Source organism: Drosophila bipectinata, chromosome XL (assembly GCF_030179905.1).
Source record: "Drosophila bipectinata strain 14024-0381.07 chromosome XL, DbipHiC1v2, whole genome shotgun sequence".
NCBI classification, from domain to species: Eukaryota; Metazoa; Arthropoda; class Insecta; order Diptera; family Drosophilidae; genus Drosophila; species Drosophila bipectinata.
The window spans coordinates 21,069,365-21,084,559 of record NC_091734.1 but is presented as its reverse complement, the minus strand read 5'-3'; the positions used below and the strand labels follow the sequence as shown (position 1 = coordinate 21,084,559).

The 15,195-nt window shown below is 46.0% G+C and overlaps 2 protein-coding genes across 2 annotated transcripts; both read left to right on the top strand.

Annotated features, from left to right (window-relative positions):
• Window positions 1-4,902: 4,902 nt before the first annotated feature.
• On the top strand, window positions 4,903-5,490 carry LOC122321460 (uncharacterized). Its single transcript, XM_043211405.1, has one exon. It carries the CDS (start codon window positions 4,903-4,905, stop codon window positions 5,488-5,490), a length of 588 nt encoding a protein of 195 aa, XP_043067340.1.
• A 1,483-nt stretch (window positions 5,491-6,973) lies between these two features.
• On the top strand, window positions 6,974-7,714 carry LOC138926549 (uncharacterized). Its single transcript, XM_070281063.1, has one exon. The coding sequence runs from the start codon at window positions 6,974-6,976 to the stop codon at window positions 7,712-7,714; it is 741 nt and encodes a 246-aa protein (XP_070137164.1).
• Window positions 7,715-15,195: the final 7,481 nt, after the last annotated feature.

Sequence of the window (15,195 nt, the reverse complement as noted above, 5' to 3'; positions counted from 1 at the left end):
ATCAACACCAAATTAATTATGATATTAGCTAGGCCGTGAACGAGGGATTTTAATTTTTTTTTGGATTTTTTTGGAAAACTCCTTTTTTAAAGCATAAAATTCGAAAATCTTAACGGTTAAAACCGTCGCTATTTTATTTAATCAAAACTTTTAAAAATCTCTCGTTCACGGTCTAGACAATACAATATACTAACTAAATTTTTGTTGAAGTTTGAATTTCAGATGAACCGTTTTCGGGATATCATGTCCACCGCAAGACACCATCGAAAAAAGACGATCCGGAAATTCGGCTATAACATTTTTATTATGTAATATTTTTTTATGAAAAAATTTAATTAAGTACCCAGAAACATGCACTTAAAAACGTCGGTAAAACATTTTTCATAAATATTTTCTATAGTGTCAAAAAGAAATCGATAAAATTCCATTTTTTGGCGCGGTACAACTGTGTATAACCCCTTAAAGAGGTATCGGGTATTTTTTGCATAGAGCTACTATTATAAGAGTTCTTAAAAAATATTCGTAAAAAACTTTCAAGCAAATTCTTTAGGATTCTTCAAAAAAATCCTGCAGAAGGTCCCTAAAAAAAAATGGAAAAATCTCATTCGCCCTCCCAATAAATCAAAAACATATGATATATAACATATATGTAATTATTAATTGTTATTTATTTAAAGCAATTAATAGTTTTTGTTTGCGGCCGAATAAATTAAAGAGTTGCAGCGTAAATTTCAATATTTATGAGGGACTCCATTTAAACCAAAACTGTGCAGCCGCTCAAATCAATGCCGATTACATGGGTAATCAAAACTTAGCAAGAAAAGCTCCGAGCTATGCAGTTGTCTTTTATTACGTGGGAAAGAGGCGATGCGTGGTTAATACAAAAAAATACAAGACGAGCTAATGTGCAGAAGTTCTACGAAAGCTCCCAAAAGCGCATGCGCTACATATAACAGCAAAGCACATGAAGCAAGCTAAACTGGGAGAAATAAAACAAATAAAAAGTTGTCTTTGACTGCTTGGCTCAACAATTTAATTACACAAAAAAAAATATTTTTTCGGGTCTGGAGGTCAGACCATGTTTTTTATATGTTTTCGGGGTCGCTGAATCCGAATCCGAGGTCCAAAAAAAACCCAGCACGTCAGGGCTCTGACATAACCTTAAAAAAACCTCTTACAAATTTATATTGGAGTCCGTGGGTCAGACCATGTTTTTTATATGTTTTCAGGGTCGCTGAATCCGAATTCGAGGTCTTAAAAACTCCAGAATGTCAGGGTTACGACATAACCTCAAAAACTTGATCAAATTTTTATTTTCCGAGCGACCCCATAAACATATGGTAAACATGATCTGAGCCCAGAACTCGGAAATACAAATTTTATCATTTTTTTTTTTATTTTTTATTTTTTTTTTTTATTTTTTAGGGCGATAAAATATTGTTCACTTTCAATTTTATAGAGACTCATTGCAGTTTCTGCAGCTTCCCTCCAACCTACATATTGTGTTGCTTCCCCTGTGAAATTTGGTAAGGATTTTACCACTTCAAGTGTTGTATCGCATTTTATAGCTGGGTCAATTGTTTGTACTTTATAATCTTCCACAGTGTTTGCATCTGTGGCTAGCCTTCCTTCTAAACATTCTACTTTCCTGCTAACTTTATTCAATTGAGCGTTTATTAATCTTGATATTAATTCCACTGTTAAGCCGTCGGCTCTGGATACACTGCCTACAGAAAAATTTGGTGCTGAGCCTCGGGTTGCCATTGTTAAATTTAATTTAAAGCTATTAAATTTAAATTTAAATTTAAATTTAAATTTAAAAGCTATTTATCAAATCTTCCAGATATATTCTTTATATTATTTATTAAATCGCGAATCTTAATTTTTTGCAATTTATAACTCTTATATTTTTTTTCCTAAAGTCCCTGATCTTAAATTATTATTCTTAATTATTTTTTATAATTGTAAATTAATTCCTCATGATACTCGGGTTCGGGTCTTCCTTCTGGGTGGTTGGTGGTTGATCTTCCTTCCTGGATGCACTGTATTAATGGATAGAGGATTTCCTGTCTTCCTTGCTTGGTTTTTCTTGTTGGATCGAGTTGTAGTTTTATTTGAGAATGTCCTGTCTTCCTTTCTTTGTTTTTTCTTGTTGGAGCGAGTTCTTGTTTTATTTGATTTCGTTGTTCTTGTTTGTTTTTTTTTCGTGCGTTGATTTAATAATTTTGTGTTCTTTTAATTGTTTTGTTTAAAATTGGCCGTCAGCCAACGGGTACAACAGGAGGACCTACGCGCAAGCAATTGCGTGCCGTAACTGTGTACACCGCTTGTTACCGCCGTCATAGAATTAAGTTTATATTTGAAAAATGAAATCGTTCAAATTAGTGTTGAATAATGTTAGAAGTTTTGAAAAACGCTAGACGTAAGCTTATCGATTTACGATAAAATGGCGGAAGAACGAGGCGTTTGCGACCGCTAGGTGAAGCTAAAGAGGCGAGAAAAAACGACGAAGTTTTTTAGCTCTCTAACTCTAACGCCATATTGCAAGCACGCCGAACGACGCGAAGCATGAACGTTGAAGTGTGCAGAATTTGCGAGAACAAAAACGAAACAGCGTCAGAAAATTGGGTACAGTGCGACGTTTGCGGAAGGTGGTACCATTTCGAGTGTGCCGGCGTAGAGGACGACATTGAGAGCAAGGATTGGAGTTGCGATTACTGTCTTGCGGGTTGCAGCCACAGCAGTATGCAAAGATCACCAGTACAGTCTCAAACACGGGAAGACGCAATGGATACCCAAAGCGCTAGCCGTCGATACGCTAATCGATACTGCCGGCAACGGCATGAACAAGAACCAACTCTTGTTAGATATGCTAGAGGAGAAAAGACAGTCTGAGGCAAAGTTCATAGAAGAAAAGTACAAAATTCTCATGCAGATGAACCCCGCTGACGTAGCGGTAGCTGGGATATTTCGAGCCACAGATTCACCTACAAGTACTCAAATAGCGGCCCGGCAAGCTATACCCATGGACCTTCCAACATTCAGCGGGGATCCTGAGGACTGGCCGTTATTTATCAGCACATTTGAACACAGTACGACAGCAGCGGGATATACGAATGTGGAAAACATGCTACGTCTGCAAAATTCGCTTAAAGGGAAAGCTCGTGACTTGGTTAGAGATAAACTCCTACTTCCTAACCTAGTCCCAGAAGTCATCAGCACTTTGAAGATGTTCTTCGGCAGACCAGAGCACATCCTAGAAAGAATGGTGGAAAAGGTGCGAAGACTGGCACCACCCAAAGCCAGATTGGAGGCGTTAATAGAGTACGCGCTGGCAGTGCGAAACGCGTGTGCCACTATGGAGGCGTGCGATCTGAAGGCGCATCTCAACAATCCAATGCTGGTCAAGGAACTGGTAGATAAGCTTCCGAACCAACACAAGCTAAACTGGGCAATGCAACCCCGCGACGATAGAGTGGCCGCAGTCAAGGCATTCAGTGATTGGCTGTATAAAATCGCAGAGGCAGCGTCATTAGTGGTGGCGCCATCGTTTTACAAAACTGGCGCAGTTAATTCCCACAACAGTCGCCGCCCGGACAAGGGAGAGGCAGATGAGCCTGGACCAGCACGAGGACAAACACGATCGAACGCGATCCATACGGAAGCAGCTCAGCAGCAAGTTCAACAGAGGTGCGTAGCTTGCGGCGACCCGAGTCACAACCCCGCACAATGTCAGGTATTCTCGAACCTTGACGCAGGTGGCAGGTAATCAGAGCGGGTAAAGCCTGTTTCTGCTGCCTCAAGGTACACCGGAATAGATGCCGAACCGGGAACTGTAGAATTAATGGCTGTACAAGGAGACACAAGGATGAGTTACTTCATACAGAATATGTTCCTAACACAATCGGCCAAGACAGACCACAGAGTCACGTGAGTACGCAATGAGACGACAACCACGGAAGTCAGTTCTTTCGCATCATTCCAGTCAAGCTGCATTACGGCAGCAGGCAGACCGAGATCTATGTCTTTTTAGATGAAGGATCATCCGTGACCTTAGCAGATGCATCCGTATTCCAAAGATTGGGAACACAAGGCCAGGCAGCGCCAATGTGTTTGCAGTGGACCGCAGAGACGACTCGACTCGAGAGTGGATCCGTGAAAGCATCCGTCCAAATCTCGGAAATGAACTGCGATAAGGTTTACTGGTTGAACAACGTCCAGACCGTTCAGAACCTAGCACTACCGAGACAGACAGTCAACATGAAGGAGCTATGCGACAGATTCCAGCATTTGAAAGACTTGCCGCTACGGTCCTACTCTGCCCAGCCGACTTTGCTAATCGGAACCAATAACTGGAAGGAAAATGGAACGAGCCGATAGCATCGAAGTGCATGCTAGGATGGAGCATCCAAGGATCGGCGAACCCACAACGATCCATTTTCATGCACCACTGCGACTGAGACTGGCAAGAACTCCATGACGACATCAAGGAACATTTCAACCTTGATGCACTCGTACCACGAAAGATATACTCAGCTGAAGATGAGCTGGCAGTGAAGATATTGGAAAGCACCTGCCAAAAGAAGTCCGGAAAATATGAAGTTGGACTTCCGTGGCGCGGTGGTATCGACAAACTCCCTGAGAGCCGGAGCAACGCTCTGAAGCGGCTTACCTGCATGTGGTAAAAGGTGTCTCAAGAACCAGATCTGTATGAAAAGATTGACACCCAAATCAGGAACCTCCTAGAAAAAGGATACGCGGTCAAGCTATCCGAGGAAGAAACCAGCCGGGAGAACAGCCGTACATGGTATCTGCCAATATTCATAGCGCTGAATCCAAACAAGCAAAAAAAGATAAGGCTCGTATTGGATGCAGCCGCAAAGGCACACGGACACGCGCTAAATGACTCGGGTCAACAAAAAAGCGAATTGTGGTGACATTGCGGAAATGTTTCACAGGATCAACATTCGCGTGGAGGATATGCAGGCGCAGCGATTTTTGTGGTATGACAAGGGCAGCGACAAAGGAGACACCTATGTCATGCGAGCTATGCCTTTTGGGATTAGCTGCGCGCCGTTTATAGCGCACTTCGTTCGAGATAAGAACGCGGAAACCCACCAAGAAGAGTTCCCATTGGCCTTAAACGCCATCCAAAGGGCGCACTACGTTGACGACTTCATCGATAGCATGAGGAACGAACAAGAGGCTATCCAGATCACCAGACAAGTCATAGAAGTCCATCGCAGAGGCGGATTTGAGATCCGTAACTCGTCGTCGAATTCGGAAGAAGTACTCAAAAGCTTGCAAGATAATGGCAACGCTGGAACCCAAAAGCCCGAGGATTTTTGTGCAACAGAAAAGATACTTGGCATGTTCTGGGACCCACATAATGATATGTTTAAATTTATCTGCAGATTTTCAAGGCTGAAGCGTGATGTGCTGGCGGAAAACGTATTCCGCCAACCAAGCGAGAAGTATTACAAGTTTTGATTTCGATCTTCGATCCATTGGGATTTTTATCATGCCAAACGATTGGACTAAAGATACTCCCCCAGTGTATATGGCGGCAAAAAATTTAATGGGATCAGGAGCTACCTGAGAGGATTCTAGAAGAATGGCGCCAATGGAAAACCATCATGCAAGGCATAAGAACTTTCGAGGTCCCTAGATGCTTTTCCCCAGCCACATCGGAGCCAAGTCAAATTGGACTCCATGCATTCGTCGACGCCAGCGAGCAAGCAAATTCTGCAGTCTAATACTTGCGCGTGGCAACGAATAACAGAGTCGTCGTATCTTTGGTAATGGCGAAATCAAAGGTGGCACCTTTAAAACCACTTTCGATTCCGCGTATGGAGCTGCAGGCAGCAGTTATGGGAGTACGCTTAGCCCAAAAGGTGATGAGCACACGCAACCTACGAGTTGACAGCGCCACATACAGGTCGGACTCCAAGACAGTGTTGCAGTGGCTAACTAAGGACCCCCGCAACTTTCATCAGTTCGTGATGCACAGAGCCGCCGAAATTCTGGAAACAACACTGGTCAAGCAATGGCGGTGGATTCCTTCAAAGCTGAACGTAGCAGATGGAGCTACCAAGGTCACCGGGCAAACCCAACAAGAGACGTGGATAACGGGTCCGGAGTTCCTGAAGACCGATGCGAGCAACTGGCCAATATCCAAGAAGCAGGAAAGCATCATCGATACCTCGGAGATCCGGAAGCATGTGATGACGTCCCATACGAAATCAGTGGTTATCTTCAACGCGAACGATTTTTCAAATTGGCGGTGGTTATACAGAGCTGTGGCGCTAGTACTCCTGTTTATTGATCGGCTGCGAGCGAAATGTGCCGGACAAGATATGCCAGCAACCACGACAATGGCTCATGTAAGCAAGGCAGAGATGCTGCTATACAAGCAATCCCAATCCATCGCTTTCGCAGCAGAACTAAAAACGTTATCCGCGGGAACGGCGCTCCTCAAGGGAAGCAGATTGGCCGGATTGAACGCGTACCTGGACAACGATGGAGTACTACGAACTAGAGGCAGATTGAACGCAGTTGACACAGCTGAGGACGCCATTATACTAGCTCATGGATGCCGGATAACCAACCTCATAGTTAGGAGCTTCCACGAAAAGTATCACCATCTCGCTCACGAAACTGTAATAAACGACATCAAAAATTCGTTTTATATCAGCCCGCTACGAGTATTGCACAAATCCGTGCGAAACACATGCCAACGATGCAAGATCGACAGAGCAGTTCCCAGACCACCCCAGATGGCACCGATCCCGAGGGCAAGAGTTGGAAGCTTCGAGAGGCCGTTCACCTATACAGGCGTTGAATATTTTGGAGCCCGTTATTGGTGAACGTCGGCCGGCGCAAGGAGAAGAGATGGGTAGCTCTGTTCACCTGTCTTACGTTGCGCGCGGTGCATTTTGAGATCGCCCACAGTTAAGATACTAGTTCATGTATCATGTGCCTAGCCAATTTTATGGCCCTTCGAGGGACACCAAGAGAAATATTCTCAGACAACGGTACAAATTTCAGAGCCACGGAAAAAACCGTGCGCGAGGAGCTGAAAAAGATCGAGCACGATAAGATCACTATCAAGTTCGACGGCATAAAGTGGCGATTCAACCCACCAGAAGCACCGCACATGGGTGGAGCATGGGAGAGACTCGTCAGGACAACGAAAGGAATCTTGAAGAACATTTGCCCAAGTTACTCTTTCAACGACGAGGAGCTGAGAAACGCACTGATGGAGGCGCAATTTATCATCAACTCGCGACCTCTCACGTTCGTAAGTTTGGATTCCGAGGATGACGCTGCCCTGACTCCAAACCACCTGCTGCTAGGATCAGCGAACGGATACAAGCCGCTCCCAAAAGAGGGAATGAATCTGAAGCGTAGATGGAACGAGACTCAGCGGTTCGGAGACCGCTTTTGGCAACGATGGGTTAAGGAATATGCACCCGTATTAACCAGGCGCACCAAATGGTTCGAGAAGGTACCTCCAATCACCATCGGAAGCATCGTCGTAGTCGTGGATGAGCTTCTTCCCAGGAACCTGTGGCTGAAAGGACGCGTGACTGACGCAATGATGGCCAACGATGGACAAGTTCGGCGGGTGACAATCAAGACGCAGCATGGTGCTATAGAAAGACCAGCAACAAAGGTAGCAGTTCTGGATGTCGGCTTGGAGAATGGTAACTGACCACGGATCGGGATCAATTACGGGGGAGGGAATGTTACCGCCGTCATAGATTTAAGTTTATATTTGAAAAATGAAATCGTTAAAATTAGTGTTGAATAATGTTAGAATAAGTTTTGAAAAACGCTAGACGTAAGCTTATCGATATACGATAAAATGGCGGAAGAACGAGGCGTTTGCGATCGCTAGGTGAAGCTTACAAGGCAAGGGAAAACGACGAAGTTTTTTAGCTCTCTAACTCTCGCGTTCTCGCGCGCCATGATTTGAGTTTAAATAAAGGAAGGAACAACCAAATCCATGTTTGCTTAAAAAATCGTGCACCAACCTCAACACCGCTGGTAGTGCGACTATACTCTCCACGTGAGGGCGGCTGGTAACAGGTCCCGGTAAGGTCATGTCTCTGCCGAGGATGCTGGCTAATGGTAGTCGGGCGGGGAGAAAAACACTCCCTTCCTTAAATCACCCCAATCCAAAGTGGAACAGCATTTGCCGAAGGATGCGTGTCCGAGGGGGGGCTCGGACGCTAATATGCGAACTCTGGGGGACTGACCGACCTCCCAGTTTTAACCAGGCTTATTGTGACAAGCGGGCTATGTCATGATGGACGAGCCCCTTCCCGCCTACTCGTGGGACCAAAATATGAATTCTACTAATCTAACCAAAAACCAAAGTGGCGAACGAAACTCCCAAAAAAAGTCCGGAAATGGGGTCAATGACCCGTCAAACTCCAAGGGCCTCAAGAGTCATGGAGTTGCTGAGATGGAGAAGCCCCCCACAGAGGGGCAACATCTGGATGCGGAACGCGCCGGTGCGGAGGAGGTTGCCAAGGCAACTTCTTCCAAAGCGGGGCTAGCTATGGGACCACCGAACGGTGTGGAGAGGAAGACCCCAGGGTCAACCTCTAAACCAACCGGCGGGGCCCCTAATGCTAACCCTGGCCCGGGAGCATCTCACTCGACGCACCGTTAAGGCTCTTACAAGGACAGAAGAAGAGCAGTCTTCATTTTGATTAGGGCGGACCCATCGGCCGAAGCCAACCCGGACTAGGCCGAGATTATTAAGTGGGCAAGGGAGATCCTACCCGACTTTAATCCGGAAAAGGCGGGGGAAAGGCTGGATCCGAAGAGACGTACCGGGTCAGACCCTGCCAAGGAGGCCGCGCAAAGCGCGAAAAGGCAGAGGTCCACAGAGGGAGAAGCCCCCCAGGCCAAGAAGAGGAAGGCCCAGCCGTAGCCGTCCAACCGCTCGTTCGCCGAAGTAACGAAGGGAAGAACCTCAATTGGAGTCCTGGACAAGGGCTCCAAGGATGGGCTCATCCCCAAGGACCTTTGGCGACGAGTGGTAAACGAGTTGCATGGGCGCTTCGTGGAGGAGATGCTGCGAGGCGGAGGACCCCCACCAGAATGCGAAGACGAAGGATGGTATCAGGGTAGCGTCAAGGTGATTGCTTGCCAAGACGCGCGATCGGTAGAGACTTACAAGCGGATGGTTGCATCGCTAGGATAGGTCTACCCTGGAGCTAAGCTGGTGGCGGTTGACTGGGACGAGATCCCCAGCAAACCGAGGGCGCGAGTGTGGCTCACAGAAAAACCAGCCGACCCGAAAACCATTCTAACAATGCTTAGGATGTGCAACCCAACGCTCCCCACGGCGGACTGGAGAGTCGCCAAGGTCGAGGAGGCGGTGGGACTGCGGAGGCAGGTCGTCCTCACACTCAACGAGGAGACCGTTAAAGCCCTGGAGAGGACGGAGCACCGGCTGAAGTACGGATTCGAACACGTTTCGGTCCGTATCTACAAATCCGATGCGAAGGCCAAGCCAGGAGGTATCGGGCTGAAGGCAGACACACAAGAGCCAGACTTGGAGGAGCCGACCGAAGAGGGGCACCCGGAAGGAATGTCGGATGAGGAGGAGGACATCCTGGAAGGGTACACCTCGGAGGAAAGCGACTTGGCAAGGGCACTTGGTGGAGTCGGAATGGAGGAGGACCCTCTGCTGAGCTCCGAGACGGAGGCAGAAATTACTGTGGTGGAGATTTGTAAGGATGTCCCTGACGACCTTGCAAATAAACCTCCACCACAGTAAAGCGGCGTCAGCTGCCCTCCTACTCCACCTCGCCGAGAGTGGAGCTGATGTGCCCCTCATTCAGGAACCCTGGATCCTAGGAGACAGGATTCTTGGGTTGGGGGCGTCGGAGTTTAGGCTCTGCAAAGCCGATACTACAGGTAAAAGGCAAGATTGGGTGCATCCTCACAAAAAAGAACCTTAACCTCTTTTTGTTACCCAATTTCAGCAATGAAGACCACGTAGCCGCAGCCATAGAGAGCCCAAATGGCCCTCTAAGGATATGTTCGGCGCATATGGGCCACGACCAGGAGGCCCTCCCCCCCCACCCGCTAATCAAACAGCTGGTGGAAGACAGCAGGAAGCACAAGATCGACCTGATCATAGGTTTCGATGCTAACGCCCATCATCATCAGTGGGGAAGCACTGACACGAACGAGAGGGATGAGTCAATCTTCGATTTTATCCTAGGCTCCAATCTTTTGGTGGGTAACAGGGGTACAGAACCCACTTTCATAGTCAAGAACAGAAGGGAAGTAGTTGACGTCACTCTTTACTCTGAATCCCTAGCAGACAGGATTGTTAGATGGGGAGTCCTAGGGTGAAGGCCCAATTAGTGGTGAACTTCGAGAACTTTAATCGACTAACGGTACGCAACCCGAGGAAAGCGAACTGGGAGTTATACAAGAAAAAACTAGATAGTTCCTTGGGGAAACCTCCAACAGGGGACGTTGATAGTAGGGAAGCCCTGGATGCCATGGTGGACACGCTAAAGGCAGCGTGCGCCAGGGCATTCAATAAAGCTTGTCCCAAAAGCAGATCGGGCAATAGCAAGTCAAAGAAACCACCATGGTGGGCGCAAACACTTACGCCCTTTAAAACCAAGGCCCGCAAGGCCTTTAATTTCGCCAGGAAAACAAACTCGGAAACAGCCTGGGAGTCGTATAAAGCGGACCTTATGCGATATAACAAAGAACTTCGCAAGGCAAAAAGGAATGCCTGGGCCAAGTTCTGTACGAACATTCAGCAAACGTCAGAGGCCTCCCGACTCAGGAAGGTCCTCGCAACTACTGCACCAAATGTAGGATACATTAAAACCTCCGAAAGTAACTGGACATCGTCCAGCAAAGAAACCCTAGAGGCTCTCATAGGGACACATTTCCCGGGATGCTCTCGAGAAGATACAAACCTGGAAATGCAGACACAGGGGAATGGCCCCTCCACCTGAGATAGGTATGTATCTCAGCTGGGCAATAAATAGCTTCAAGCCCTTCAAATCCCCAGGCCCAGATGGCATTGTCCCGGCTCAACTAATTAAAGCCGGTCCCAATCTGAGATCTTGGGTCAAGAAAGCTTTCTCAGCAATTTTCAGGATAGGCATCGTACCCGCAATGTGGTTGCGGACGAAAGTCGTATTTATACCCAAGGCGGGAAAACCATCTCACTGCACCCCCAAGGACTTCAGACCAATAAGCCTGTCGTCCTTCCTTCTCAAGACAATGGAGAGACTAATCAGCCTCCATATTAATCTTCCTTTAAACCCAGATGATATCTCGGGATCACAACATGCGTATAAGAAGGGCCGATCCACGAAAACGGCACTCCACGAAATCACTACTCTTGTCGAAAAGGCACTTAGTGATAAGGAATACGCACTCATTGCTTTTCTAGACATAGAAGGTGCGGTCAACAACATCCTACCAAGCTCGATAATCAATGCGCTGACAGGACTAGGAATAGACAATCAATCCATACGCCTTATAGAGCAAATCCTGGTAAACAGGACTGTTGAGGCGTCACTAGGAGGAGAATCTATTCATAGATACGTCAGAAGAGGCACCCCACAAGGAGGCGTACTCTCACCCCTACTCTGGAACGTGGCGGTGAATAGCCTACTGCGATCTCTAGAAGGGGGTGGTTGCAAAGTTATCGCTTACGCGGATGATGTCGCAATTGCCTTCTCAGGAAAATTTCCCCAGACTCTATGTGACCGCATGACGGAAAAACTTAGGGTCCTCTCAACAGGGGCAGTTAGGAATGGACTAGGTGTAAACCCGTCCAAAACAGAGCTCGTCCTCTTCACCAGGAAGTACAAAATACCAAACTTAAGGCTTCCAAAACTATTAGGAGAAACACTATCTCTTAGCGATAGCGCCAAGTACCTAGAGATTACGCCAGACAGGAAATTGGACTGGAAGTCAAACACTATGTATAGAGCTAACAAGGCAAGAATCACGCTCTATATAAGCCATTTCCGAAAAGCCATTGGCCTTAAATGGGGAATGTACCTAAAAATAGTAAGATGGCTTTACACAGCGGTCATAAGACCCATCCTTTTCTACGGGGTGGTGGTCTGGTGTCCTGCTCTCACCAACTCCACAATTAGAGAGAAACTTAGGAAAACGCAAAGGATGGCGGAGGTCTGTATCACAGTCAGCCTACGTACCACACCGACGGATGCCCTAGACTTCATACTCGACCTATTACCGGTAGAGATAATGGGGGTCAAGATAGCCACGCTATCGGCAATCAGGCTACGAGAGACGGGCACATCGAAATGGACTGACTATGGACATACCAAGTTAGATCTACACCACTGCACGCCAACGGGGTCTACAGACTACTGCGTACCTGTCGATCATCCCACCTTTAAATACAAGGTCTACATTCCAACAAGGGAGGAATGGGCTACACAAATCCCGGGACCAGCCGGTACCCTCCATATCTACACAGACGGTTCAAAATTGAATGGCCAGGTGGGAGGCGGTTACCATTGCGGAAGGGTGTGTTTAAATGAGTCCTTCAGATTCTCCGATCACTGTAGTGTTTTCCAAGCAGAAGTAATAGCTATCGGAGAAGCACTCAGATCCCCAGCACTTATTGGAAATCAAGACACAATCCGTATATTTTCAGACAGTCAAGCGACACTCAAAGCCCTTGACGGTTTTTCATCCAACTCCAGGACAGTAAATGACTGCCGCAGATCCCTTAACGAGATGGCAGAGCAGCATGACATCCACCTCATATGGGTACCCGGGCATAGGGACCACGAGGGTAATTGCGCCGCCGACGAACTGGCAAGAGTAGGTACTACCAATCCTCTCCTACCGGAGAAGGAACCAGTAGGTATCCCCTTAGCTACGTGTAGGCTAAAATGCAGGGATCACTTTGACCGCGCATCACTGAGAAAATGGAGAAATCTCCAAAACTGCAGGAACTCCCGCATGATATGGCCCATCCGATCTAGGAAGAGGTCAATAATGCTTATTGCCCTTAATAGGCAGGACTGTAGTCTGGCGATCAAGACCATTACGGGACATTAGTTAATAGGAGCACACGCTGCTAAACTAGCGGTGCCACATTATGACTACTACAGGAGCTGTGGGGACGAAGAAGAGGAAGAGACAGTCGCACACCTCCTGTGTTAATGCCCTGCGCTGGGGCGCATCCGACTCAAATTCTTGGGCGCAGCAATACTCACAGACCTAACAGACCTCGCGGAGGTCGCTCCACACAGACTCGTAGCTTTCATCCGTAAATCGGGATGGGACCGCGAGCCGCCGCAGGAAGGATAGAACACCCTTGGGCACATAAGTAATGGGAAGGAAGAGGTCCTCTTGTAGGATCCTTGCCTGTGCGGTATCACAAGGAGCCCCAGCGGCTCAAGTGGATGGGGGTCAGACCCGGCCCCTCATCGCCGCCTCAACCTAACCTAACCTTTGTTTAAAATTTCGGTCCACCTTTGTTTTAATTAACTCTTTATGAATTATTTCATTAATTAAATAACTTTGTTGTTAACGATCACTGTCACTTGGTAGTGTCGTTTAGTAAATGATTTTTTTTATTAAACAATTTTTTTTTGAACTTTATGTGGGTTGGGCGCCAGTTAAATTAGTTGTTGTTCGGTGAATAAAAAATAGGTAAATTTTATTTTGAATTAACCATCTTGGTGTTAAATCTTTTTCTATTAAACTGAATTACAATTACAAGACACTTTTGATTTTCTTCAATATTTTTTGTTAACCGTTCGCGGTCTTCGTCAAAATAGGACTGCCTTCTTAATTCTAAATCAGATCCAAAGAACTTCGGCCATGAGTTAGATTAAAAGCATAAGATGAAACTGTCGCATCTCATTGTGAAATTTGATTAAGCTGATCGATGCAATTTGGTGGGTACTTGAAATGCAAAAGGCGCAATTGATTGGGCTTCGGAGGAAAGCAGATGTTTACTTTTAATTTTGATTTGTTTATGGGAAACCGAGATCGGTCCTCAGAGCCAAAGGCAAATGCAGAGTTTGAAAATATTGTTTATAAAAGCCATAAGTGGCCTGTATTTACGGGTTGGATAATTGCAGAACACTCTGCCCGTTTTAGATATTGTTACCTTACTTACAAAATGAATCCAATAAAGATGCTTATCGGAGTCACCACGAAGGAATTCGAACGATCTTTTCCTAAAATCTTAGTGGAGACAAATGTCCTATATTACAATATATCGGTAAACATTTTTGAGCGGAAAATTTTTTAAAGAACCAAAATATTAAAGAAAATTATTAAATTATTAAAAAGGTAAACAAAGTAAACATACGAGGTGTATTCGACCACTAAGATAAATTTTAAAATTTCGCGGGCAACATATTTTCGACTATCGATTTTTTTTTTTTATTTAAGTTTCAACTAAATCTCCTTTTTGTTTGGTTGTGAGAGTTACAAGTTGTTTTGCGTTCTCGGCAATTTTTTGCTATCGAAAAATATTTCAATAAATTTTGTAAGGATTTTCAATAAATTTTGTGTATAAAATAAAATTAAGTGCTCCGAAACACTTGAAATGTTGATAGTGCCATACGGTGAAACTGTTCAGTGGTTACAAACTCTTCCAAGATGGCCGAGAAGATGCCAACGACGAGCCTCGCTCTGGACGCCCAAGCACGTCAACAACTGATGAAAACGTTCAAGCCGTGAAGAAAATTGTTTTGGAAAATCGCCGAAACACTATCACAGAAGTTGCTGAAAATGTCGGTATGTCGCTTGGCTCGTGCCATGAAATGTTTTCAAACGTTTTGGGCATGAGTCGAGTGTCAGCGAAGTTTGTTCCGAAATTGCGGAATCCAAAAATTGCCAAAAAACCGTCGCATGAGCATCGCTCAAGAGCTGTTGAATGACGTCAACGACGACCAGATTTACTCAAAAGGGTCATAGCTGGTGACGCATTATGGGTTTATTGTTATGATATCCAAGCCAAAGACCAATCTTCCCAATGAAAGAGCCCAGGTGAGCCAAGACCGAAAAAAGCAAGTTCGATCAAATGTCAATGTTTTGATCACTGTTTTTTTTCGAATACCATGGCGTGGTGCATCAGGAGTTCTTACCGGAGTATTATCAGGAGTATTATCTGGAAGTTATGCGCCGTTTGCGAGAAGC

Excerpts from the sequence above, each read along its gene's own strand:
- LOC122321460 (XM_043211405.1), top strand. The coding sequence starts at position 4,903 with ATGACTCGGGTCAACAAAAAAGCGAATTGTGGTGACATTGCGGAAATG.
- LOC138926549 (XM_070281063.1), top strand. The coding sequence starts at position 6,974 with ATGTGCCTAGCCAATTTTATGGCCCTTCGAGGGACACCAAGAGAAATA.